At 42.8% G+C, this 26,705-nt stretch overlaps 1 protein-coding gene across 15 annotated transcripts in view; it reads left to right on the top strand.

The window, feature by feature from the left end:
- The window catches only part of SLC8A1 (solute carrier family 8 member A1), a 369,635-nt gene that overhangs the window by 335,835 nt on the left and 7,095 nt on the right, over positions 1-26,705 (top strand). For all 15 annotated transcript variants that reach the window (XM_027621068.2, XM_027621066.2, XM_027621070.2 and 12 more), the window contains one exon: positions 3,057-3,332. In XM_027621068.2, the coding sequence (XP_027476869.2) occupies positions 3,057-3,332 (276 nt within the window). The remainder of the gene's footprint in view (positions 1-3,056; positions 3,333-26,705) is intronic.

Raw genomic sequence — 26,705 nt, 5'->3', positions numbered from 1 at the left:
TCTCCTCTTTGGGATGGGGAGTGGGGGAGGGGAGAAGTGAGAGGAAGGATTAACATGATCCTCTTCTCCCTCTCTCTCTCCAATAAGCCCTGACAACTGCAGCTCTCACAGTAAGTTCTTCCTGGAGCTAAAGCATAGGGCAAAAGGGAAATGGGAAGAAAAGTAAGAGGAGGAGCAAAGAAGCAATGGACGAGCAAACAAGAAAGGAACGGGTGATAGAAACACCGAGGGGTTGGCCTTCAATATCAGTGTCACGCCACAGGAGGCTTCCGAAGGGACTGTGCTAGGTTCCTAGGGCTGCCATAACAAAAGACCACAGCCCGGGTAGCTTCAACAGTCGAAATTTAGTTTCTCATGGGTCCAGAAGATAAATGTCCCAAGACCAACACGTGGGCGGGTTTGGTTTCTCTGGAAGCCTCTCTCCTTGATTTGGGAGAAGGGCTGCCTTCCTGCTGTGCTTCACACGGTCTTTCCTTTACATGCACCCCTGCTGTCAATATGCGCCAGTGCCCTCCTCTCACAAGGATACCAGCCTGATTAGATTGGGGTTCCACCCTAACAGCCTCATTTTAACTTACTCATCTCTTTAAGGCCCTATTTCCAAATACAGTCACATTCTGAGCTTAGGGCTTCACCAGGTGAATCTGGGGGAGATAATTGAGCCCATAATGTGTGCTTTGGTTTAAAATCATCTTCTGCTTTCAGGCAAGATATTAGAAATATGTAATAGCCATACAGCATGACACTATAGGAAACAGTTATCAAAAGGGAAACTGAGGCACATTAAAACTTTTAAGAGTTTTATTTGAGCAAATATGTATTCAAATCAGGCAGAGCCTCGTCAAAGTGGTTTAGGGACAGGAGCGAGGGGAAAGGCTTTTTGTGGAGCAGAGGCAGAAGCAAAGCAAGGAAATTATTTGATTGGCTGTAGCTTAAGTGGGTGCCTTATTTGGTAAAGCCTAGGTGGCTGCTTGTGATTGGTTGCTCTAAAATTGTGTTTTCTCGGATACAAGTGTACTGAATGAAACTGATGTGGTTTAGGCTGTGATTTGCCTTCATAGATCACCAAGGCATTAGGACCATCTCAGTCTGAGGGCCTCCATCAGTTACTTTAACATGGTCAACAATGCTTTCTTACTCCAGTGAGTCACATACTTTTCTACCAGCTGGCCTGACTTGAGTTCCCTACCTACCTAGTCTCCAAAGGTCATTCTATTCATCTGCTGGGGGCATCCTCCCAAGACTTCGCTGGAGACAGTCCAAAGCCTGAAAGGGGAGCTGTTTTCTCCACAGACCCACAAAGTTTGTTTGCATAATAATTCTGACCATGTGCTCACGGCAGAGCAAGCCGTAGCCTCGTCTCGCTTCCTGTGACATGACAGGTGACAAATGGAGATACTCCTCTTTCCGTGTTTTGCGAGAGGCACTTTTCCCTCAAAGCTCCTCTGCCTTAAGGGTTTTCCCAGTAATGATCTGCACCAGATGGCCTCACCACTGAGTGCCTCACAGAGAACACACATATTTGCTCCTCGCTGGTAATCTCAGGTCACACGATCAGCTGGAAAGTCTGACAGCCTCACCTGCCAACGGCATTACTTGGACAAAGGAAAGTAGATCCCCGGTGACAAGGTTTGGGGGTGGGGGAGTGAACAAAGGCCTCGAGGGGTTCTTTCCAAAATGGCACAAAACACATGAAATTTCTTTGCCACCACTTCGAGGAGAGTTGGCATTCAGTACCCCAATGTTAAAATATGTGAGTGGGGATTATATCCCATTATAAATGAAGTCTCTGTTTTAGGATACTATTATTGATTTCCTGGTTCCTTTCAGTAGTAAGCTTGGTGCATTTCTTTATGCACTGATTATATGATGTAATTGGCAGAATTGGGTTATGTGTGCATATATTATATAATTAAGCAGTTATATAAAGTCGGTGGAAATTCGTGCATGCATTCATTCATTTAATAAGCCCTTAGCCAGCTTATTCCATGTGTTGGAGATTGGACCAAACACTAGGGACACAAAAATGAACATGAACAAACGCCTGACCTCGCTGGGCTCGCGGTCAACTGGAGAAGAAAATGAAAGGGCCGTCTAGAGCGAGGTTGGTTCTCAAGCTGCGTGTGCATCCGAATCACCCCCAGGCCTCTAGTTTCCGATTCAGTGGGGCCAGGAATTTGCTTTTCCAACAAGTTCCCTGGTGAGGCTGATACCGCTGGTCCAGGGACCACAGCTGGAGAACCACTGATGCGGCGTCCCAAGTGTCCGAAGGCCGTGGAAGCTCTGAGGAGGGGTTTCCAGCCCCGGCTGGAGGGCAAGGGGGCCGTCAGAGGTTGCACGAAGGAAGTGAGTTTTAAAGGATGAGTGGGGAAGGGGAAGGAGGGGAGATTAGGACACGCCAAACACATTCAGGGCCAGCGGATAAAAGTAGGAGAAAGTAGTTACGGTTTGGGGGAAAAAAAATGCAGATAATTCCGTTGCCTAGGATGAAGTCTGAGTTTGAAGTAGTTGCAAGAGATAAAGCTGGAGAACTCTGTAGGGCCCAGAGCTGTGCTTGAGGGCCTTGTCTGAACACTGTCCCGTGGGTGATTATTCAACGGTGAATCCCCAGAGCCAGGCTCCAGGCTGGAAGAACCCTGGTGAGGGAAAGTCTGTCATTGTTATCTTTGGCCAAAAGAGGCTTCTTTCTGAGCCGGACACAGGGCTTCCCAGTCTTTTGGAAGAAATCCTTTTCATTTCCCTGACCTGACAACTCCCCCTGGAGGTGATAGAACCACAGAAAGGGTGTGTCGACTGCACATAACCAAAACCGGGTGGCGGCTTAAGTTTTTGCCATTGACCCATCAACCACAGCGCGCGGGTAGGTCAGTAGCTTAATAACTAATTGGTTAATTATGATTGACTCTTAGAAAACCCTAAGCCTCAGTCATCTCTCATGACCTCCTGCTTCACTCAGAGGGGAGGGAGGAAGGACAAGGCGGAGGATGGAGGGAGACAGACAAGACGACCCCGCCGAGCCCGGGTTGCGATGACATGTGCCCCGTTCCTCCCTCCAGGGGAAGATGATGACGACGACGAATGTGGAGAGGAGAAGCTGCCCTCCTGCTTCGATTATGTGATGCATTTTCTGACCGTGTTCTGGAAGGTTCTCTTCGCCTTCGTCCCCCCTACAGAGTACTGGAACGGCTGGGCCTGTTTCATCGTCTCCATCCTCATGATCGGCATACTGACGGCTTTCATCGGAGACCTGGCTTCCCACTTCGGATGCACCATTGGCCTGAAAGATTCTGTGACCGCGGTGGTGTTCGTCGCCCTCGGCACCTCGGTACCAGGTAGAGAATACGTTTGTATATGATTTCCCCCAGCCGTGGCGGCCCGTTCACCTTCTTGACCTTTTCTTTCTCCCAGTTTCAAGGACTGTGATAACAAACAGGCCTATGAAAGGCAAGAGCCCAGAGATAGAAATAATGTCACTGCCGGAAGACTGTCATGGCATTTTTCAAGGTCAGAAGGCTGGTCAGTATCATCTTGATGACAGAAAAGCATTCCCAGAGGGACTGCCTGGTGAGAACAGATTGGTTTGATGGCTAGACCGACAGATCAGCTTCCCATTACAGTTAGCGCTTTCTAAAACACAAAACAAAATTACAGAATCCTCTTCAAGCACAAAATCTGTCTTTTTTATATTTACTAACATTTGGATAATTTCCATGAAACTCTATTGGTTGAGTAACTGAGATAAATACCTACTGAAGACCTGATACAATAGTCTCTTGACCCAAAAGTTGATGTGAGTAAATTAAAAAAAAAAAAAAAAAGTAGACATTGATCAGGGCAAAAGTAATCCCAGCCAAAGCAAGCAGGCCAAGGACACGTTTCGTGGATGTCCCTTCATGCATTCCTTATAAGACAAATTTTTCTTCCAATCTACAACTGTAGCTCATTATATTTGCCCAGACTTCTAAGAAATCATCCTCCCAGACATGACCTTGACAGCAGTAATTTTCAAGCTTGGGTGAGCATCAGAATTACCTGGGAGCTTGTTTAAAAAATACAAATGCCTGCAACCCACGAATCAGAAGGCCTAGAGGAAGGACCCAGACATGCGTGTTTTAAGCTCACAGGTGATTCTGGTGCACATTTGGAGCCTACTGTAACCAAAGTTCTGGATGCGGGCCCAGTGCTAATTGACATCTTGACAGATATCCAGCTAACCCTGGCTTTTGGTTGGGACTCTGAAAACAAGTGCAGTTTAAATCATGCATATATCTCTTCAGTGGAGCTCACTAGTTGTTCTTCTCCATTCAGGTATTTGTCACTTCCGTGTCTCTGAGTCTTTCTTTATTTGTAAAATAGGGATAATCATACTGAACTTGCAGAATCATGGCAAGGACTAGAGAAGACACCTATAAATTATGCATCTAGTAAAGCATTTGAAACATAGAAGGAATTTGATTAAAACAACAGCTTTTGTTATTATTTATGAATAGCTGCAGATGATCTGACCAGTATAGGTTTGGATACTTCATCCTTGAATAACCAGAAGTAAAGTGTCCAGATTCATAGTGGTGAGCCATTGCCCATGGGGCTATCCAGATGATCGACCATGTGGGAGTCCTGGTCAAGACGCCTGACGGGGTTCTGGTGTAAGTGAGTTAATGGAGGACTCAGGGGATTTAGGGGGTCCTTCTCTGACTGTCTTAGTGAGTAGAACTATGTAAAGTCTTCCGGTTGACTGCTGATCCTCAGAGGAGATCAGACTCCCTCTCAACACCAGCTGTTTCTAGCAGTTCCAATTTTGGTCTTTATTTTGATTTTTTTTTTCTGAAAATAACCAGAAATTTAGCAAGCAGGAGGAAAACCTTAAAATATTCATATTGTGAGTGATTTTGTTTAGAGAACATATATACCCAATGAAACTAAACATAACAGTTCCTCTATCTCAGGTTACTATACCCATCACTCTCAGGTTACTGTAGGAATATGTTTTGGAGTCTACTCTCCCTAAGGCTTAAATCACTGTATCAAATGGTGCCCAAGTTAGCACACACTTCTGGCCCCAGGTTTAACCCTTAAGGAGAATATGTGCAAATTATGATAATGAGAGCAAAATTAGGTCTCTCATTAGAGGTACTCAAAATCAACCTACTTCTCTGGAAAGTCAGCAGTTGGTCCTACCAAATGCCTCTCTTGTTTTCCAAATGATCAAAAGAAATGCTTTTACTACATCAAATCCTTGTTTCTAAAAATATATGTTTTTTAAATTTCCCTGCTCCTCATCTCAATACCTCAAAACTGGCTCTTTTTCCTGTACACTAGTCTTCCAAAGTAGCTTTGTGCATCTCTTGTACTAAACTCTCTTGAAAAGTGTGGCAGCCATACCATATCATTAACTTTTTTTTTTTTCTGTAACATGAAATGTGGATTACACTAAACCCTAGTGTACAAACCTCATTTGTTCTGCCACTTAAAACTGGCTCAGAACCCAGGTAGGGGCATCAAGAGGTAAGAAAGCCTGTTGGGGAGAATACAACAGAATCATTAGCTGTCAAAAGGGTTTCCCTTCACCGCCATAAATTCTTCCCATCAGGAAACAGATTTCTATGCTGTTATCAGGAGAATTCCTGTAATTTGCTGTAATATGAGCTGGGCAGCATGTTCCCCACACAATATAGTCATAGGTAATATCATAATCATATTTATATAAACATACATCCCCACAAAAAAAGCTGTGCAGATTGAACAAGATGCTGAACAAACATATTTCTGACTTTATTCTTGAACCCTGATGATTCAGAGCAGTGCTTTTTTTAATCTCCTGACTCAAAAAAAAAAAAAAATTCTATTATTCCCAGATGACAAAGCTCAGTTGCTACAGGTGGAAGAATAAAAGAGACTAATTCTTTTCACTCAAAGCTTACTACTAATCATTGGTCCTGAGGCCCAGCTTTTTCTCTAGGCTGATGTCTTGACCCTTTTCCTAAAGTAGAAGGTCTCCAAGCTAGCGTTTGATGTATTGGTAGGTGAGACCCTTGGATTCTCAGCTTCCGATGGCCTGCCCCAAGGCAGGATTAAATATTTAAATAGCTCATTTAAAGTATTTTTTTATCATATTCAAAATCTATGGGGCAAAGAGCTTATGCCTTTCCAGGTGAGACAGAGCTTCTTCCTCCTACCACTGGTAATCAAGTGCTCATAATAATCTGTTGGCAGAGGAGGACTCCTGAGGGTCTTCATGGGGAATGAGGGGGCTCAACCTTAAAGACTCACACTTGTTAAAAGAGTAAGAGCCTTCTTTTCCTGAATCACCCTCTGCAGAGCTCCTTGTCTGGAGAAGAGGGGCTTCCTGAATAGTTTCCTTCCACTTTTAAATGTTGAAGTAAGTAGAGCCTGGTCTCCAACTCTCTTCTCTTCCCCATCTGGGCTCATTCCCTGGCCCATCACACCAGTCTCCATGACTTAAATGCCACCAACATGCCAATGATTACCAAATGTTTATCCCAAGCCTCAACTTTCCCGAGTTCTAGATTCACACGCCAACTTCCTTCCCTGTATTGATGCTGGATGTGTAATGTGGGGCTCCGAATCACCATGTCCAGAGTAGAACTGCTTATTTCCACTGCCCACGGCCTTATCCTTCAACCAAACCTATTCCTTCCAGATCTTGCCTTTTTTTCTGGAAAACAATATCATCATCTAGCCAGTGTCCTTGATTCCTTTTTTCTCATCCCCACAGTCAAGCCATCCATAACTCCCGGAGATCTTACCCCTACAGTGCATCTCTCTCTACCATCAGGTCCGGGTAGGCCGTTCTCTCGGACCCCTGCAGGGGCCTCCTGTCTCTTTTCATGCTTCTGCTAAGGATTGTTTTAAGTTGTAAATCCAGACCACATTTCTGCCTACAGTCTTCCGAGGGCTCCCTACTTAGGATAAACTTGAGAAGTATCCGCCAGGCTTACAAAGACCTATGTGATTTGGCCCCTGCCTGTCTTTCCATTCTGTGTTCCCCCTTGCCCACCGTTCTTCAGCCCCACTGGCCTGTTTACTGCCCTCCATGCCCCAGGTTCACTCCTTTCTCAAGGTTGCACTAGCTGTCTAAAATGCTCTTTCCCTTCATTTACACAAGACTGGCTCTTTGTCTTCAAGTATATCTCATCTTAAATGTCACTTCATCAAAGAGATCTTTCCTAACCGCCAATGTGAAGTATGTTATATCACCCTATTTTCTGTAGAGCCTTTATTACTTTCTGGACAATTTAGTTTGTTTTTGAATGTTATTGTCTACCTCTCCCCACTGAAACGTAAGCTTCATGGGAGCAGAAACTCTGCCCTTCCGATCTCTCATATCTTTGGCTCCTAAAATGATGCCTAGCTAATACATAAGTAATGCAGTTGTATATGCCCATGTGTTTGCGTGTGTGTGTGTGTGTGTGTGTGTGTATGTGTGTGTGTGTATGTGCTGTGTCTATAAATGAATGTACAAATCAGTCATTAACACACTAGTATGAGTTACTTAAATCAGATGGCTTTCTTAACACCTTCTAGAGACAGCGAAGAATTGAAGTTATGATTGAGGGAGATGAACAGATGTTTTTTAATATTTTATTTACTTACTTATTTGAGAGAGAGAATGAGATAGAGAGAGCATGAGATGGGGGAGGGTCAGAGGGAGAAGCAGACTCCCTCCTGCTCAGCAGGGAGCCCGATGCGGGACTCGATCCCGGGACCCCAGGATCATGACCTGAGCCGAAGGCAGTCGCTTAACCAACTGAGCCACCCAGGCACCCGAACGGTAGATGCTTTTATAGTGTGGCTTATTCTTGAGGAATGTATGTGGGTAGGTTATTGTAGTAAGAAGGGCAAGCATAACTTAAGAGCACTGAGTCTCCTCTTTCACAATTTGGCTATGGTGGAAAGTGTGATGAGGAGCGAGATACTTTGTCTCTTCTTCATTCTTTTCTCTGCTATCATCCCTGCTTTTGAGGTCCAGAACTCAGGCCAATACTTTTAAAACTTTAGATATACTCTGTGTAGTGCTAAATTGGCATTTTGCAGTAGTCTGACTTGGGTCCATAACTATGTTATATCAGATTGTTTCTAAAGAAAACAGGCTCAAAATTCAAGAGAAATTAATGCAAGAAGTTTAAAACTCAGCCATTTTTGTACTAGGCACTACCTGTATCACACACTCTTTTAGCTTAAAATTATTTACTTGGCTAAAACTGGGTATATTGGGTCAAGACATTCCAGCTTCTATATCACATTTGAAACATGTATTTTTCCTTTCACCTGTTGCTCCTACTGGAAACAAACATTCTTCCTTAATTACAGAGAAAACTCTTAGATGTTAATGAGTTGGGAATATTTTTACCTCACTCAGTGCTACCTTGGTCTTTCTCCATACATCCTGATTGAGGCTTGTGCCTGAATCTTGCCTGCTACCCCCTGTAACTTCCCATTATGAGTTGTTCACTCCTGGGACCACAACACTTTAAAAATCGGGTATCCTATGGCTGTTTCTTAGCCTCTGGCATCGTTAGATTTTCTGTTAATTTCCAGTGTTTTGAATATCCTTTGAGTTTTGTCAAGTAGGAATTATTTCACTGTAGAAATTTTAAGTCATGAAGGGAAAGAAAATAGATGATTTTAGGCATTTTCCCCACTCTGTATATAGAGACTTTTGTTAAAAATAAAGCCTTATTTTTGAGAAAATGTGTGCTATTTTTAAGTTACATTACTTCCAGATTTCTAACTATCATAGGAAGAATTTGACAAAAAAATGGTTATCCTAGCTGTTCAGTATGTTCTCGCAGCGCAGTGTCAGTGACAGCACATCGCGGGGGTGTAAGGATGAGAACATTAGAACTGAATCCAGGAAAGCCGGACTTCCAACCGTTACTCATTTATGACTGGGATCAGTTTTTTGACTCAGCCTTGGTTTTCTTGCCTGTAAAACAGGCATGCTAATACATGGCAATTTAAGCAGAGTTGATGAGAGGATTAAGTACTATGGACCTCAGAGCACTCTGTCAAATGAAAATTGGTATAAATCCAGGAAATAGGAATTATCATTGACTACACTGACATCAAGTCTCAAAATGTCAAAAGGAATAGAAACCACCACAAAATGAGAATGAATGGGAAATGTTTTATGAGCAGAGGTGGAAATTTTAAAATATTTACCACATCACTCCACTGTGTGCTAGACATGCACACTGTATTTATATTACCTATTATCTTATTTAGGTTATATCATTAAGTGATATGAAGTGGTTTTGTCTCTCTGAGGTTTATTTTTTTGTTGTTCCTTAGACCCTTCTTCTAAAAATGAGTTCTATTTTTTACCTCTTTGACACTGTGCTAGAAAACATTTGTTTTTGCAGAAAAAAATTCACTGTAGATGGTTAACATATTTTAGTTTTTAGTTTCCTGACCTCTAATAACTCTAAAAATTACAATACTGAATAGTATACTTGGGTAATAGGACATTGCAATTTATTATATCTTGCTGCTTTATTTCCCAGTGGATCCTAAAGTAACTTGCATGGTTGTATACTACAATACCAAAGGATTGTAGTATAATCTGAATGATACCGCTGGAGATGTATGGGGTATCATACCCATGGATGAATACAGTGGTGGTCCTGACCAAAAGTCACTTTATCACATAAAGAGAAAGAGCACCAATGTCTTCAGTTACATGAGGAAATTAAGGCTCCAAGAGAACAAATGATTTGCTCATATTCAGTTCAAATTTAAATCAACGATAAATTGTGTCTCTATTATAATCTGTACTTAGCCACTCTGTCATTCCACCTGGATTCATTTTTAAAGTAAGCACTCCATACATTCTTTCCCAAATACCTTATAATTTGGAGGAAATTACTTCTCTCTTTGCTTCAATTTAGGATTCCCTACTTTTAAAGCATGCAGCAGAATTATATTCAAGCTCTTTGAAGTTAGGCACCATCATTATTCCCTTTGGCATGGAAAACACCTAGTAGAGTACATGCTTCAAAAAATTTCAGAAATGATAAAGGCCTATTTCTATACCAATAAACACTTAGCATTTCCTACATGTAAAAATTTAAACACTAAGACCACTGGAAACCCTTTTAAACATATTCAGCTCTGACCTGTCAAAAAAAAAAAAAAAAAGAATGCCAAGATAATCTCATCAGCACAGCCATGTGTTGCTAATGGAAGTGACCACAAGGTTTGGTCATTCTGCGCCAAGACCAAAGATTCCTGTGATACATGGCTGACCAGGCACTGGGGTCAGTGGGACCCAAGAAGGACATATTGAGGATGTTCTTCCAGCAGTCATATTCTGGAAAGACTTACTGACAATTCTGGAAATCAAGCCGAGTCTTCTAAGTGTCTGAGCAGAAAGAAGTAGGAGCCCGGGAACAGGATCACGAGACGTAACTGTCCGAGGCATCTGTCAGGACACACACTCAGCCTACCCCTTACTTACCAACAGAGATGGGGTCAAAAGGAAACACAGCACCCCGCACAAATCAGATATTCTTCTCGGGAAATTGTATCCTGCCATGCTGAAATCCCACAGCCATCTGATCTACCCTGGAGTACAACAAGGAATCCGACAGATGCAATCATTTCCTCTCCCTCCATCCTACTTGAGACAGATTTAGTGTTCTCATTTCTGGGCTCACAGATGAACTGGTTAACTCAATATCAGAAAAATTATGCAAAATCTTCTTAGTGCAGTGTTAATGGATATCCACAAGGAGGTATAAAAGAACATGAGCTTTAGAGTCAGATAGACATGAGTTCAAACCCACCCACACCACTTACTTACAAGTAAGTACGACACCCCTGGAGGCCAACTGCTTAACTCCTGTCAACCTTAGTTCCTTAACCTGAATAATGGGGACATGAAAATCTGTCCCAGAGTTGTAGTGAGGATGACACGAGAGCACCTTTACCAAGCACCCAGGACAGGGCCTCGCATATGATTGCTGCTCAAAAAAATGTTAGATCTCTTTTCTTTTCTACCTAAGTAGACTGATAAGGGGGTTTAGGCCTGTCAGTACTTAGCTCAGCTGTATCACAGCAAGTGAAAATAGCAAACCAAGTAAATTCTCGCCCTATCTTCATTATGGTCCTATGTTAGGAATTCCGGTGAGGTGGACATTCCCAGTTGTGTTCCTGTTTCCTGCAATTTTACTCTCTCTGAGCTTAATCCTCTGAACATTGGCATTTTGACTCAGCCACAGGTTGAACAGGAAGTGCCGTAGCTACAGTGTGTATACATATTTAATTGGATGATTAACATTTCACATCAGCTTAAATGGGAATGAAAACAGAATCGCTTCACTCTGCACCATGATTTCCCCATGGCTTTAATGTCTGTTCCCCCAAGACGATCCTAAAGGGCAGATATATTTCGTTTCTAGATACCCTAATAAGCAGTCAGTTTCTTTGCCACCAAGAAAGGTCAGCACTGCTGAAAATGGGCTCTCTGATCGTAGTCAGGCCAAGAGGCAGAGCCACCCAGGGACATGGCCAGAGTGCAGCACCAGGCAGCCCTAATCCATCAGAGGGCTTTCCCTAGGACTTTATCTCAACCTCATGCCAGGGACCAGCTAGCAGGAGGTCAAACACTCAGTATGTTTCAGCACACTTTCTTATGAATAGGTGATGCCATAGGAGTTGAAAGCAGTTTACAAAAGCAAACATAAGGACAGAGCAAAACAAAGGAAGGCTGGATACCAGATTTCACAAGATTTGCTCCATAAATGGCACAAGAACTGCCTGTTATCTGAAACTGAAAAAACAACGGGGAAGAGACTACACGCAGCAGACCCAAGCATCTTGTAAAAAACCTGGGAAAGACCCATTTCAAAACTATTTGCATTCTTTGTTGCTATGGCCCAAAAGAAGAGTTTGTATTCAGTACTTTCAAGTTTTCTTATTGGCAGTTACAATCCGTGATTTGTCTCCAGGGGCAGCAGGCATGAACACAAGGCTGGAGGGGGACCAGGATGCTAACCATGAGGTCCCCTACTGGGAGGTGGTCCAGGAAGCTGAGAATTCAGCACGTATCATGCCCAATCTGAAACTCCACAGTCTTTAGTGCCCCAATCCCACACCAGCCACCTTCACTCAGTCCCACAAAAATCACACTGTAAAAGAAGGGAAGCTAAAAATATTTCATCCTGGTCATACCTGGGCCTTCTTACAAGAGTCTAGGTCAGCCAAAGCAAGGACATCGGCAGAAACATCACCCCGTTCAGGGACACGTGTGTGTGTGTGTGTGTGTGTGTGTGTGTGTGTGTGTGTGTGTTCAGAGAGCTGGTGTTATGAACGTGCAATGTGAATGGATGTAAATTTCCTCTCCTTTTTAGTCTCAAGGTGTATTCCAAAGGGAGCAAACATCAAGTGCACTGAAGGCCTTAGGCCTGTTTGCTCCAAGGGGATTAACAAGAGCACAGATCTCTTACAAGTGATTTGTAAATAATGTTGAGGTGGTAACTTTCATTTCTCCCTTCTCCCATTTGAAAATAAGATAATGAAAATGAAAAATTTCAAGAACCACTCTTTTGCATTTTTCTTTCAAATTCAGGCCTCGGGCTGCATTTTTTTTTAACAACTTTATTGAGACATAATTTATATACCAGAAATGAGGGATACAGTTCAGTGATTTTCTTAGCAAATCTCCAATGCCCTGCAACCACTACCCTAATCCAGTTTTAGAACACTTCATCACCCCAGTAAGATCCCTCTTGCCTACGGAGAGGTAATCCCCACTCCTGCCTCCTGCCCCAGGCAACCACTAATGTAACTTCCTGACCCACAGATTTGTCTTTTTTCAACATTTCACAAGGGCCAATTTTAATGTAAAAAGGTCATGGATTCTCTACATGATAGTAATTATGTTTTAGTAATACAAAAGGTAGGAATTTACCTCAGATTCTGTAAGATTTTAAAATAATTTTTGTTTCGTCCACCACAAAATCTCCACAGACGTTTGCAAACTACAAGTGTGAGATGCTCTTGGTCTTCACTGCTTTGTGAGTGTATGGGTTTGTGCGCCCTTTGAAGCAATCCCACTATTCTCCTGCAACGTTAATCTTGGCTCATATATTCAAAATCGCCGGGAGAAAATATCACTCAATGGTACTCTGAATTAGCACTATGAACTTTGGGGTAACACCCTGTTTAATGATCTATAGAGCCTAAATATCCTTGGCCCAGTCAGCTAGGTGATCATAACACAAGGCTAAGGAGGCAACTCTCATGGGTTCACCTTCTGACCCTTCTCCCTGGCCCCAGCATGTCACCCTGTAGATACCGGTAATTGGCCCCTGGATCCATCAGGAAGAGAGTAGAGACCAGGGCCTTGAACAGAGGCCATGTGCACCATCTCCCTACACACAGAATGACATATTATTAATAAATTCAAAAGAAAAAAGCGTGCTATAAAAAAGTAGAACTTAATTACCATGTCATGGGTACTGCATGAGCAACACATTTAAGGCCCATTGGTATTTTTAGAAAAGAAGGCAAATAAAATGTGACTCAATTTAAAAAGCAAATCTTACATGTGACTGCAAAAGCATTTTACTATCTGTTGGGGATACTGTGTATTATAGACATGAAATCATGGTCCTTGGCATTTATGCACAAAGCCGGCCGGAAGGCCCTCAGTGCTCCTGAGCACGCAGGCCTCACATCCTGCCTTTTCCTAAGAAGGAAACATAAACTATGTATTAGCAGTTCATATTCTGCTTCATTCCAGAAAGGGATTTAAATCCATAAAACGCCTTACATTCTTCGGCCACCTTTCCTGCACGTGACCCAGAAATGCCAGATCTATTGGTGGCCATATTTGATAACCTTTGTTTAGCTCAGCACATATAAATCCTATATTCTGTGCTAAGGAGAAAATAGCTTACTTTGGTTCCATTATTTACAATCAGGAAACTATGTGTGGTGTTTGTTTTCTTTCTCTCCTCCCCTGCCCTCTGGAGCCCAGGGGGCTTTTTGACATGGTCCCTCCATAAACTGTAAACTATTATTAGGTTATCACTATAAAAAATCGTTGGCCGAGACAACAAGCAAGACTTGCTGCAGTCCCGAACTGCAAAGATCCCCAGTGGGGTCTACAAATGGACCCAGCAGGGGACTAATTATACCTTTTCATTCCTGCATTACAGTTGTAAAACAACACATAGCCACAAATGTGCAAAAGGATCATGAAAACGTCCTTCTCTGAAGGATTCTATGTATGATATTTCAGATGGCTGAAATATGGCAAGCCCAAACCCCTAAACTAACCCAATTGTCAAACTAGAGGACTGCAGGGCAGGCTGCTCAGAAAGGGATCAACACTCAGGGTGAGGTTGCCTCAGAAGTGGCTCAGGTGCTGCCGGTCCTTTCTTCTGTGCTTCTAGAATTTCACATTTAGGGAGACAAGGGTCAAACCACCCAGAAGAACCTGACATTGGTAACTTCAGTATCCAGTCGTCTTGTCCTGAGAATGTGGATTAAGCCCTTTCTTCTATAACTTCTACACCTGGGTTGAGTCCACAGCGGGATATTAGTGAAAAGTAATCTTCAAAATAAAAAGCTATGTTCTGACAGAGATGCCAGGAGCCAAGATGTGCAAACTGAGTGAGACAGTACGGCATTCTTGATCATCAAATATTCAAGTGGTCTTCTCTCTACACTAGTCATCAGGCCTTAAAAAGGAGATTAATGCCATTTTTTAAACATTAAGTTATGCTAAGGGGCACAGCATAGGATCCAGAACCATTCTGCACTCAGTTTTGTTGATTCTACAAATATTTAGTGGGCACCCACTAAGCAGTTGGCTCTGTTTGACACAGTAAAGATAGAGGGATAAACAAGACCTCTGTTACGTTGAATCCACGAAGTTCATACTCCAGTGGAAGAAAATGGATGCTTCACAAAAATAGGATACGTTTTCAGACAGCAATGAGGATGAACATTGTTGAGAAGAAAAATAAAGCAGAATCATGGAATCCTGGCGTCAAGAGCACATATGTTCTACACACATGGAGGAGGCTTTTAATAAAGGGGTGGTATGACTCCTTATACCACGAATCTTCAGCAAAATACCTACTCACTCAAACCTCTAGTTAATCCCCTTGCAAATTCACCAGGCAGTTCTAATCTTAGAAATTATGATAAGGTGTTACTTTTTCCTGGCCTATTCCTTTAAATAACCCCTTTGAGTTATTTGGTGGTTTACTTCTCTCTTTGGGCAGCTGCGACTCTCTTCTCACCCCCTACCACATCTGTTCTTACGGGAGAGTACCCAGGTGCCCTGGCTTCTTCTCCCCAATGCTTCTTTCCCTCCCCTTGGAAATGTTTCGTGGTAGTTATTACTTCGGAATATCCAACAAATGGATGCATAAAGGCATCAGGGATTCATGATGATTTCATAAGGGCAGAGCATTTGCATTTTACCCAAAAAGTGTTTCAACGGGAACATTTGCATAGCTTCATTGTTTAAAAAGTACATTTGGATAATTTATCTCTTCGATATCCACAGCAGCCCTAGAAGTTAGGCAATTTAGATGTGTTATCTGGTTCAGAGCACGGGATAATATCTGGCAAGGAACGGGATTTGATGAAGGGTCCTGGAAACAAGCCTACAGCATGAGGACCTGCATTCCCACCCCATCTGACTCCTAGGGAGCTTCAGCTTTCTCCCCTGAAAAGATCAACGCTAATGGTAGCTGCTCCCATCCACCCACCCACTGAATTGTCAGAAAGAGCGGATATGTAACATCTATGGAAGTGCTCTGAAAATTCTAAGATGTAAAAATAAGAAATTTTTGTCAAAAGACATTTTAAAAGTATCTACCAAGAGCTATACAAGGTGCCTGGGAGACAAGGACAAAACTTGACATTAGAGTTCAGGCCTTGTCACATATCCTTAGCAGCTTGGATACAGCTCTACACCTTCCTTTCTAGTGTCTGCATTACAAATCCCATCTCTATTAAGAGCCCAAGGACAAATGAACACTTGGGTATCACGTCCCTTCCCGGAAATCTCAAGGGGACGGAGATCTTAACAAATGAATATGTGAAGTAATTTTGTGGGTTGAAGTCAATGGAATATACTATTAGTAAATATAATACGTTGTTGCTGGAACAGAAATACAAAATTGAGAGGATTTTGGCCTTGTTCTACAGTCCATCTGTACCTGACAGGAATGGCTGGAAGAAAACTAAGACCCACACATCTCTTCCCTTCCCAGTTGGTCCTCAGAAAACTTCTATAGTGGGTGAAGTTTGTTTTCAGAATCCTTGTTCCACTTTATGGCCTGTCCTGGGCACCCTCCTGACTCTGAACTCCAGGCCAGCCCCTGACGGACAGGAAATCTCTTCATCACTCTGCCCCCCTAACCCTGACGCCCGTTGAAATGCACTTGCTCCGTGTGTCATACATATGATACCTTCCCTCTTAGCATCCCGCTACCACAGCCCTGACCACTGAAAGGACCAGAAAAGTCTGAAAATCAGCTTTCATCCCTTCCCAGACTCTATTATGTAGATGAGATTTTTTTTAAAAATGTAGATTAGCCCTTTAATAATGCAATAAACAAAATCTTTGTAAATAAAATGGGAAATATTAATAAGCACAGAATTAAAAAAATCATCCAGCAGTCCCACCATCCATTTGCATTCTTATATCTATATTTCATTTTAAAATCCTGGGACATTTAAATAAATTGCACAAAAACATATATACAAGGATAGATCTAATTACCCACACTTTTTAATGGCCTTATATTCGGCATAGTTACAGAACCTTTTTCACTTAGCAGTGTCATGAACATTTTGTTACTGTACCTTTAACCATAATTTTAACAGTTGCACATTAAAGTTGAAATTTCACCAGAAACAATAGGTTTCTAATTTTTCTCTAACATAAAAATTCTGCACTGACCACCCCCATACATAAACTTTCACACTTGGCAGGATTACTTCAGTAGACTTTGAATTACACCAATATAGCCCAGCTGATTGGGAAGTTCTCTTTTAACCTAGTAAGGCTACTTGGAAGTGAGAGTAAGGGTGTCTGTTTTCTCCAAGTTACAGTACAGTCTATCACGTCCCACTCAGCCACCTCTAGTTCTGGCAAGATTTGGAGCACCTATGGCTTTATCATCTCTAAAGTAGGACTTGAGAAGATTCAGAGAAGAGATGGATGTTCCGGAAATAGAACAAAGTATAAAAGAACGAACCAGGCTTCAAAGGCAAGGACGGTTTAGCGAAAGAGGGAGATTATGGGGAAGGAAGGAAGAAGTGAGTTGGAAGGACCCTGTTTCATGCAGGGCAGCCCTGTTCTGTGTTTGAGGCAAGGAGTTCCAGTTGTATCTAGTAACAAAATGGTTTGGGAAAATGACAGCTATTTGTTTTAGCCCCAAACATGCCCTTTTGTGGCTTTTCAAAATTAGCAAAATGTTGCTTGACTAAATCTCAACAATATTTTACCCTCATGGACTGAGGATTAATAGAATAAAGGTTTATTATAGGGGCAACCTGAGTGGCTCAGTCCATTAAGCATCCAACTCTTGGTTTTGGCTCAGGTTCTTATCTCATGCCTTATGAGATCAGCCCCAAGTTGGGCTCCAGGTCCAGCGGGGGTCTGCTTGGATATTCTCTCCCTGTGACCCTTCCCACACTCAGGCTCTCTCTCAAATCAATCTTTAAAAAAAATAAAGGTTTATTATAAAAATAGAATTATGGCTCAAAATTGAAAATATCAGAACCATGATGTTATTTTAAAAGTAGGTTCTCTCAAGCCTATTTTTATGTACTAGAAAGACAGTGTAAATGTAATACCCAAGAGAAACCAGGACTTAAGGAATTGAAAAAAATACTTTGTCAGTGATCTCTAATATTGTTCTAAAGGAATGAAGGGTCGTCCATGAAAATAGCCCCTTCTTTAATCTGTTTCTGACCCATGCAAATATTTTTCTAAAGGAGTCAGGCGGGGGCACCTGGGTGGCTCAGTTGTTAAGCGTCTGCCTTCGGCCCAGGTCATGATCCCAGGGTCCTGGGATCAAGCCCTACATCGGGCTCCCTGCTCGGCAGGAAGCCTGCTTCTCCCTCTCCCACTCCCCCTGTTTGCGTTCCCTCTCTCACTGTGTCTCTGTCAAATAAATAAATAAATAAAATCTTTAAAAAAGTAAAAAATAAAGGAGTCAGGCAGATGTTTCTGTGTACAATGATTTTAATCCTTTTCTTTCAACTGATCAGCTATTTTAATATTGTGCAGTTATAGTTAGAGGTGAACATGATGAAGTTTCTGGATATGTTCTTTGAACCCTTTGTCCATTTTCAAATTTCAGATATATTATTTAGTCCTTGTTAATACCTGTGCTCTTGTGCTCTGGGGCACCTGGGTGGCTCAGTCTGTTGAGCGTCCGACTCTTGGTTTCCTTTCAGATCATGATCTCAGGGTCATAAGATTGAGCCCTGTGTCCAGCTCTGTGCTCAGCCCAGAGTCTGCTTAAGATTCTCTCTCTCCCTCTGCTCCTCCCCCTGCATGCTCACTCCCTCTAAAATAAATAAATCATAGAAAATAAACCACCATGGACCTGTGGTTAAGAACACGAACTCTAGCTAGGATCACATTCATTTGGTCTCAATCCAAGTTTCGCTTCTTACTGGCTATATAACTTTAGACAAATTTCTTATACTCAGGGATTCAGTTTTCTCATCATACGAAGATAATAGAAGTTCCTACCTCGTATGGTTGTTTTGTAGATTAAATGAGAAGCCGTATGTAGAGCCGTGCCTAGGAGCCCCATAAGTGGTAACTATTATTGCCTTCTCACCACCATTATTGCTGGACATCAAAGAGACACACATTCTCCCCAAATCCCACATAAGATCTATGAAGCTTAAATCACCTAGCTGAAGGAAACCGTAATGAAAGATTTTAATATCATTAACATTCCCTTTGTTATCACCCAAACAAAGAATTCTGAAATATAACTACATTTGCTGTGCACCTACTAATTTCTGGATACCATGCTAAGCTGTTTTGCAGTACTTTTGATCATCTTCATGGCTATATAAATGGAGACTTTTATTTTCCCTATTTTACTGATATCAGAGGCTTAAAGAGAGGTTATCCCAAGGCCACAGTGCCAGCACATGGCAAATGGGACTGGGACCAGGTCTTACTCCATAGCTTAGGCTCCTTACTACTGTAACTAGAGACATTATGCAGCCCACAGGAATCAGGACCGGCATTCTTCAGTCATGACCATAGTTAACCACAGAGTACATGGAACCAGGTGACCAAATGAACTACTTACAGTAACCTCAGCTTGCTACATATCTTGATGCCAAGCAGAACCGCTGATTCACAGGAACCCACTGGGAACTGCGCAATATTATGGCCATCCTCAAGCTGCCTGTTCACCACTTGACCAGAGACAGGAGACTTTCCTCAAGTCAGTCCACTCTGTACCCCTTAGTTTTTCAGGCACACATTTGGAACTTCCACCACTGTAATCTGCATGAACCTTTTAATTTGGGGAAGGAAACAAGCAGGACTCCCAAAGTGAAAGTACCAACCCTGCTCAACATACATAATCCAGTCCACTCCAGAACTACGTTAAACCAAGTCTCAAGAGACAACCAGGTCAGACCACCACTTCTTTGCTCCACACCCAGCTAGTTGGCCTGGGGCTTTTTTCAGGATCAAGAGTTGGGGTGGGGAGAGTGATGGAGCGATTGAGTAGAATAAGCTCCATCTCAGAGTTCTTTGAGAGGCTCAAATGTTTTTATTGGCCTCAAAGATTTAGAACCAGGGATTTTAGAAAATTTTAGCAAACCTCATGAAGCTAGATGTTTGAACAAGGAAGGGGAACCTTGGATCCTCTCTTGGGTGTTCACAATTATGGATGTGTTTAAGAGTGGAGTATTATCATTTTCTTTTGAAAACATGGATCAAATTACGTTTTGGAAGACCGATCAAATGGCACTGTTGGTTTGTGTTCATTCTCTTCTCTGCTTTGTGTTCCCTGGAAAATAAACCCCTATTATTTCTCTTTTAATTAGAATTCATTTCTTTCTTTGAATTTAAAATCTACCAGGAAGTCATTTCTTTAAAAGATTTTATTTATTTGATGGGGGAGGGGAGAGAGAGAGAGAGAGAGTGCACAAGCAGGGGGAGCAGGAGAGGGAGAAGCAGGCTCCCCGCTGAGCAGGGAGCCCAATGCAGGGCTCAATTCCAGGACCCCTGGATCATGACCCAAGCCAAAGGCAGTTGCTTAACCAAATGAGCCACCCAGGCACCCCTAAAATCTACCAGGATTTCAAATACATAATAGGAAAATTAAGTCCCAAGTTACCCTTGCAAAGTGCAAACACTCACGTTAACATACCAAAACAAAAAGTTATTCGATAACAACAACAACAAAAAATGGTATCAGGGCTATTCCATAGGTTATCTGGGCTAATCTGTAAGAGTTGCCATTGTCCGTACACAGATGAAGAAACAAAGGCTCTGAGTGGTTAGTGGATCTCAATCTAGTTGGGGGAGCTTTAAAAAATACTGGTGTCCAGGGATGCCTGGGTGGCTTAGTTCAGTTAAGTGTCCGACTCTTGATTTTGGCTCAGGTCATGATCTCAGGATTGTGGGATCGAGCCCCATGTCAGGCTCTGCACTGGGCGTGGAGCCTGCTGAGGATTCTTTCTCCCCCTCTGCCCGCCCCCAATCCCTCCGTGAATAAATAATTTTTAAAAACACTGGTGTTCAGACCAATGAAGCAGAAACTCAGGTGGGGCTAGAAAGCTGGCATTTTTCAGAAGTTGCCCTGGTGCTTGATTTGCAGTTGGGGATAAAAATGACCAGAAGCAGGTGTTCTGATCTGCCAACACGAGTCCTCTGGAGCTTTTTTACTTACCTCCGTTTTCTTCTCTTCCAAAAATAGGTCATGTCACCGTCTCTATTTCTTTCTCTCTTTCAGGAGCAGCTTTTATGGGCAGAAATCTCTTTTAAGTGTTTTTCCCTTTTTCTGTTTTTACAACTCCTGACTGGTCATTAATCAATAAAACATTAGTAATTCCTTGATCTCTTGAACTTCGCTTGGAAGTCAAATAAGGACTGTTTTGAGATGAACCAGCGGAGTGTGTGAGGCAGTGTGGTTTTTGTATTTACTTGGGTAAACGTCACAAGTAAAGAAAAAACCTTGTTTAAAGTCCTTAGTGACAGAAGAATTAGTACATAAACTATTTCCATTTGAATTCTACAAGAGCAAGAGAACAGCATGTGTAGAGGAGAGGCGCGAGAGAGGAATAGGAACACTGTTTCAGCAGAGATGCCTGCCTTTCAGTAAGATTAGGGCCTTAGAAACCAGAACATCTCCAGTGTCATTTTATGACTTAGGTTACATGGAATTTTCAAAATAAAAAATGTCTTTGATTTTTAAGAATAATTTTATGCTCTACCACATTTTTAAATGCATAGGATCATAAAGTAAATCTTTAAAGGATATGATAACTCCCTAAAAGTTTAGAATTAGCACATTAAGTCTGAATTCCTTACCACTTATTGATTCTCTTGGGACCTGGTGCTGTTGTATTATAAAAATAGCTAATAATACTGAACACTCATTAGTTACCAGGCCCTCATCTGAGTGCTGTTCATGTTAACACATTTCTTTCAAAGCCCTATGAAATAGGTAAGCTTCTTACCTGGCAAGTGACAGAGCCAGAACTCAACTAAAATAAATTTCCTTCCTCCTCTGGCCTTTCATAGCATCTATGCTAGAACGAGGTTTAAAGATAGTAAGAGCATTGGGGCACCTGAGTGGCTCAGTCAGTTGAGTGTGCAACACTTGGTTTGGTTTTGGCTCAGGTCATGATCTCATGGGTCCCGGGATGGAGCCCAGGGGCTCTGCACTCAGCAGGGAGTCTGCTTGAAGATTCCCTCCCTCTGCCCCTCCCCCACCCATGCGCTCTTTTGCGCTAAAACCAACCAACCTTAAAAAAAATAGTAGTAAGAGCATAGCATAACATGAGAGTGGGAGGACATTACAGTTAAGCAGCCCCAGCCCCTCCACCAAGCCCACCCAAGTGGTTCTATGAGTAAAACAATCCCTATATCTGAGGGCATCACTGTTTCTAAGAGAAATTAGCTGCTTCCTCAAAACTGAAACATCTATCCCTCTCAGCAAGACAGACTGGGCATTTGGAACAATAGCCATTTCCATGCCTTAGAGCCACGGTTCTCAAACACTGGTGTCAAGGAGCATCACCTGATGCACTTGTTAAAATGAATATTCCTGTGTCCTTTCTTCATAGAGTCTGATTATGTGGGTTGAGGGTAGAGCCTCAGATCTTATAACCAGGCTCTCCCAGTATTCCCCATGCCAGGGGTGTGCAAACTTGACATTACACGCGCTGTTTGCAACAGCTGTCACTGCCACCATGTATACCATGGCTTTGCTCCTATAGATGGATGGCTGGTCAAAGTGACATCAAGTAAATAATTTTGCCAACATTTCTCTATTTGGAAAAGGTAAATGACTCTGCGACGTATGGTTTGATTTCATATATACTGTCACAATTTGATCAATGGCAATAACTTCTTCAGCTCTAGAGATCTTCCTAGGATCTTTGAAGATTTCATTTAGGCCATTCTTTAAAAGGAGAAGATATTACCATTAATCAAGTCTAATGAATAAGGGTGCCCGCGTACCAACTCCTACAAAAAAAGAGAAACACTGAAATCATACATGTGAATTTAACATTTTGATGTGCTCTGTGTACCACCCAAACAATAAACGTAGGGATAGTCCTAGAGATATTCTAGTTTAAAGCCTTTATTTTAGATGAAGAAACTAGAACCTAAAAAAAGTGAAGTGTCTTGCCCAAGAACACACAGAAGAACTAAAACTGTCTCCTTAATGAAGCTCCATATCCCCTGGTCTGTCTTTATATTGTCAGGAATTCACAGGTGGCTGGGCAGGAGCAGACGAGATCCCAGTTAAAATCACCATCAGTGTCAGTTCCTGAGCACAGACTGCCTGAGAGTTGAATACCTGGCCCCCCAAATATGCTAAGAGTCAAGAATAAATCATCTGGGATGAAACCCTTGCTCTAGATCAGAAACCCTATGTGTGACCTGCAGGCATATAATAAGTATCCTTTTCACAGAAGAGACACTTAAGTCTGTATGTAGCTATAAAGTTTGAGAAATTCAAGTAAAAAATAATTTCTGGAGGAAAGGGGAGTGTACTGACCTCTTGTGCTCATTGACCAAATGACGTGGCCAAGGTTACACACAATAAACTCAAGATAGGTCTGCAGAGAACAGTGATGTCCTGACTCTGTGACATATGGTTTAGCTCCAGCCACACTGTCTCCCAGCCGAATTTTCCCTGTTACTGGTTTATGGTCATGGGTACCGGGAGGCAGAACCAAAAGTCTAAGACTATATGGCTAATTCAAAATTTATTAGAATTCAAGGTGAGAGTTAAAAGCAAAAATTCCTACTAGAAATCTGATCTAAGGTGTATATGTAGGAAGATTATATATATATGTAATTATCAACATGTCTTAGTTTATGCCAATCACATGGGAAATCTGATTTGTACAGGTTTATTTAATGGGCCAAGTTCTGCATATGATTACAACCTCTCTGAGACCACAGTGGTAGTTACTGCTTGGATTTTACTTTGGGGAATGGTATATAAGTGGCTTTTGCCTTGTTCAACCATAAGCAGGTTATGGGCTTAGTGTTCAGGGTAAGGCTTGGCAGTGCCTGACATATGGTGCGTGATGTGTTGCTCTTTGCACGAAGCAGCAAAGCAGTGATAGAAGGTAATTTGGGGAGATTCCATCATACTTTATTTGAAAAACAGAGTTGTCTCTGATGGAGCCAAGGTTAATGGTTTGGATTTGCATATGTCTCTATAATTTTTGCGCAGCTTGTGAATTAAAACAGACAAAAGGCCTGATGTAGAACCCAGGTAAATAAAACCTACCAGACTCCAGAAGGCCCCAAATAGGTTTCATTTATGTGACAAGCTAGTTACTTTGGCCACTAATTTTGTAGGGAAGCCAGAGAAAGGCATTTGGAAAACAGGAGCCTGTTATGACAAGAATTCCTTCAATATTCACAACAGGCTATGGGGAAAATGAGGGAGGGAGATATCCCTGCAGACCCAGGTGTGCCCTGTGTTTCAGGCAAAAGGACTGGTGTGGGTATTTATGATTTGGGAGCACCTCTGGGACAGGTCAGTAGAAGAAGGATAATTTTAAGCCAAACTGATTCACTTTTGGAGCCCATTTCTCTGTCCGCACCACACTGCAGCTCCCAGGAAGATGAAAGTTTTCCCTTCCTCAGTTCAGATTGCCCTGTTCCTTCCACTCGGAAACACCGACACAGGTTCTTGCAGGGTGCTCTTTCCTGTCTCAGAGCAAAGACTGCAGAAGGGGTCAGCAGTCTGCTCAGCCACCCGCCTGGACGTGCGCGGCTCTGTGTGTTCAGATCACACACTGCAGCCCAGTGAGGACTGTTTTGGAGGCTGGTGAGTCAAAGCCCAAGCGAGACAAATCTTAATGGTCCCTTGCACTTCGTTATGAAGAGTTATCAGGAGCTGCAGGAATTTTTGATGTTATGCCTCATTCCCTTCTGGCACAGTGGCAGAAACCTCCAGAAAGTCTAGGGGTTGAGCGGAGACTGGGCACCCAGGAAGTCCAGGGTGCCCTGTAGCACCTGCCAGGGGAGGTAAGCAGGTGTGGCCCAGCGCCAGGCTGCCTGCCCCCACAGCATGGGCAGGGGATGTCCCCGTCCCGACGGCCCAGCCTAACACGGCCATCTGTTCGCCACCAGCAGGTGCCGGCTGCCATGTCAGCACAGAACAGCATCTCAGGTGTTCCTCAGCAGCAGCTGAGCTGTGGGCTGCCTTCTCCTGCCTTCCACTCTTCTCCTTTACTTTCCTTGCTCAGCTGCCTTGAAAAAGAAAAGCAGAACTTCATTTTTTTTTTTTTTGAGGCTGCTGCTGCAGCTCCTGATAACTCTTCATAACGAAGTGCAAGGGACCATTAAGATTTGTCTCGCTTGGGCTTTGACTCACCAGCCTCCAAAACAGTCCTCACTGGGCTGCAGTGTGTGATCTGAACACACAGAGCCGCGCACGTCCAGGCGGGTGGCTGAGCAGACTGCCGACCCCTTCTGCAGTCTTTGCTCTGAGACAGGAAAGAGCACCCTGCAAGAACCTGTGTCGGTGTTTCCGAGTGGAAGGAACAGGGCAATCTGAACTGAGGAAGGGAAAACTTTCATCTTCCTGGGAGCTGCAGTGTGGTGCGGACAGAGAATGGGCTCCAAAAGTGAATCAGTTTGGTTTAAAATTATCCTTCTTCTACTGACCTGTCCCAGAGGTGCTCCCAAATCATAAAAGGGGAACAGCAGCCTCTTTAAAGCTGATAAGGGAGTTGAATGGGAACACACGTGTAATATGTGTAGGATAGTGCCTGGTACAGAGGAAGCAGTGTTTGCCTGAGTTTAATTATAGAACAGTAAGTAAAACCTGCTTTTCCATTGCAAAGGTCAGGTTTAATGAGATGGGGCCCTCCATGTTGACTGACTTCCTTTCAAAAAAAAAGGGGGGGGGGGGCGGATACCACTTCTGCAGTAACCTCTGAGCAGCCTGAATAACCTACTTACCAGAGTAAAGCACAAAAATCTACAGGCTGATATAAGCTCACATGCCTTATGTATCATCCCCATTGGGGATTTACCGAAGATCAGTGGTGGCAACAGAATAGCAACAGGGGAGAAAAGTAGTCCCGATAACCCACAAGCCCGTGCGTGCGCAGAGCATCCCGAGAACGTCCAGAGGACCAGAGCAGATGACACGACGATACCTTGCTCTAATAGCATCCCTGCCATTGCTGGCTCTGCAAATGTGAGTTCGATCTGACACTTACTCACATCTTCTATAAACCTTCTGTGCAAGGTATTCTGCCAAGGTAGCTGAGAGGACTCTGACATTATTAACGAGACAATTACATAGAAAAGAAACGGAATATCTTGCAAGTTCTATCTACGTGCTTAATAAAGGGAGCCATATCAGATCCTGCCTCAACTTTTAGTAAACTGATCTAGCCTGCTTTACATTGTCTTCGCAAAGCAACAAAAAAGAGCTACTCTTACTTTGTACCAAGAAAGATAAACAGTTCACATATAGTATTTCAGGTTAACAGCACCCTGAAGTGGGTGTCACTATCCCCATTTCACAGATTAAAAAATTGGAGGCTCGGAGAAATTGAGTAATCTGCCTGGGGTCGCACATTCCATTGTGAAGGCAGGATTTGAAACCTTCTGGCTCAAACATGCTTGAAATCCCTATGCTCTCCTCATCAAGAAACTTCTTGTCCGACTCCTTGCATGGGCCGTGATTTTCCTCCCTTCAGAAAAAGATGCACTCGGGATTATTGGTGAACAAAGCTTTGCAGATGGCCATTGGTATGCATGGCATAGTGAAAGGTGAGATGGCACAGTGATAAAGCATTTGTAGTGAAGGCAGGAGACCCACGTGCCAGCCCTAAAATGCCGCCTTCCTTGTTGTGTGATGTTGCACCCATTACTTATTGTCCCAAGGCCAATGTCCTCACCTACAAAGTGCCCTCGCCTTACAGAATTGTCACAGTCCGTGCAATAATATAGGTGCGTC

The sequence above is a fragment of the Zalophus californianus genome, chromosome 8 (assembly GCF_009762305.2).
Source record: "Zalophus californianus isolate mZalCal1 chromosome 8, mZalCal1.pri.v2, whole genome shotgun sequence".
NCBI classification, from domain to species: Eukaryota; Metazoa; Chordata; class Mammalia; order Carnivora; family Otariidae; genus Zalophus; species Zalophus californianus.
This window is presented reverse-complemented; position numbering and strand designations above follow the sequence as displayed.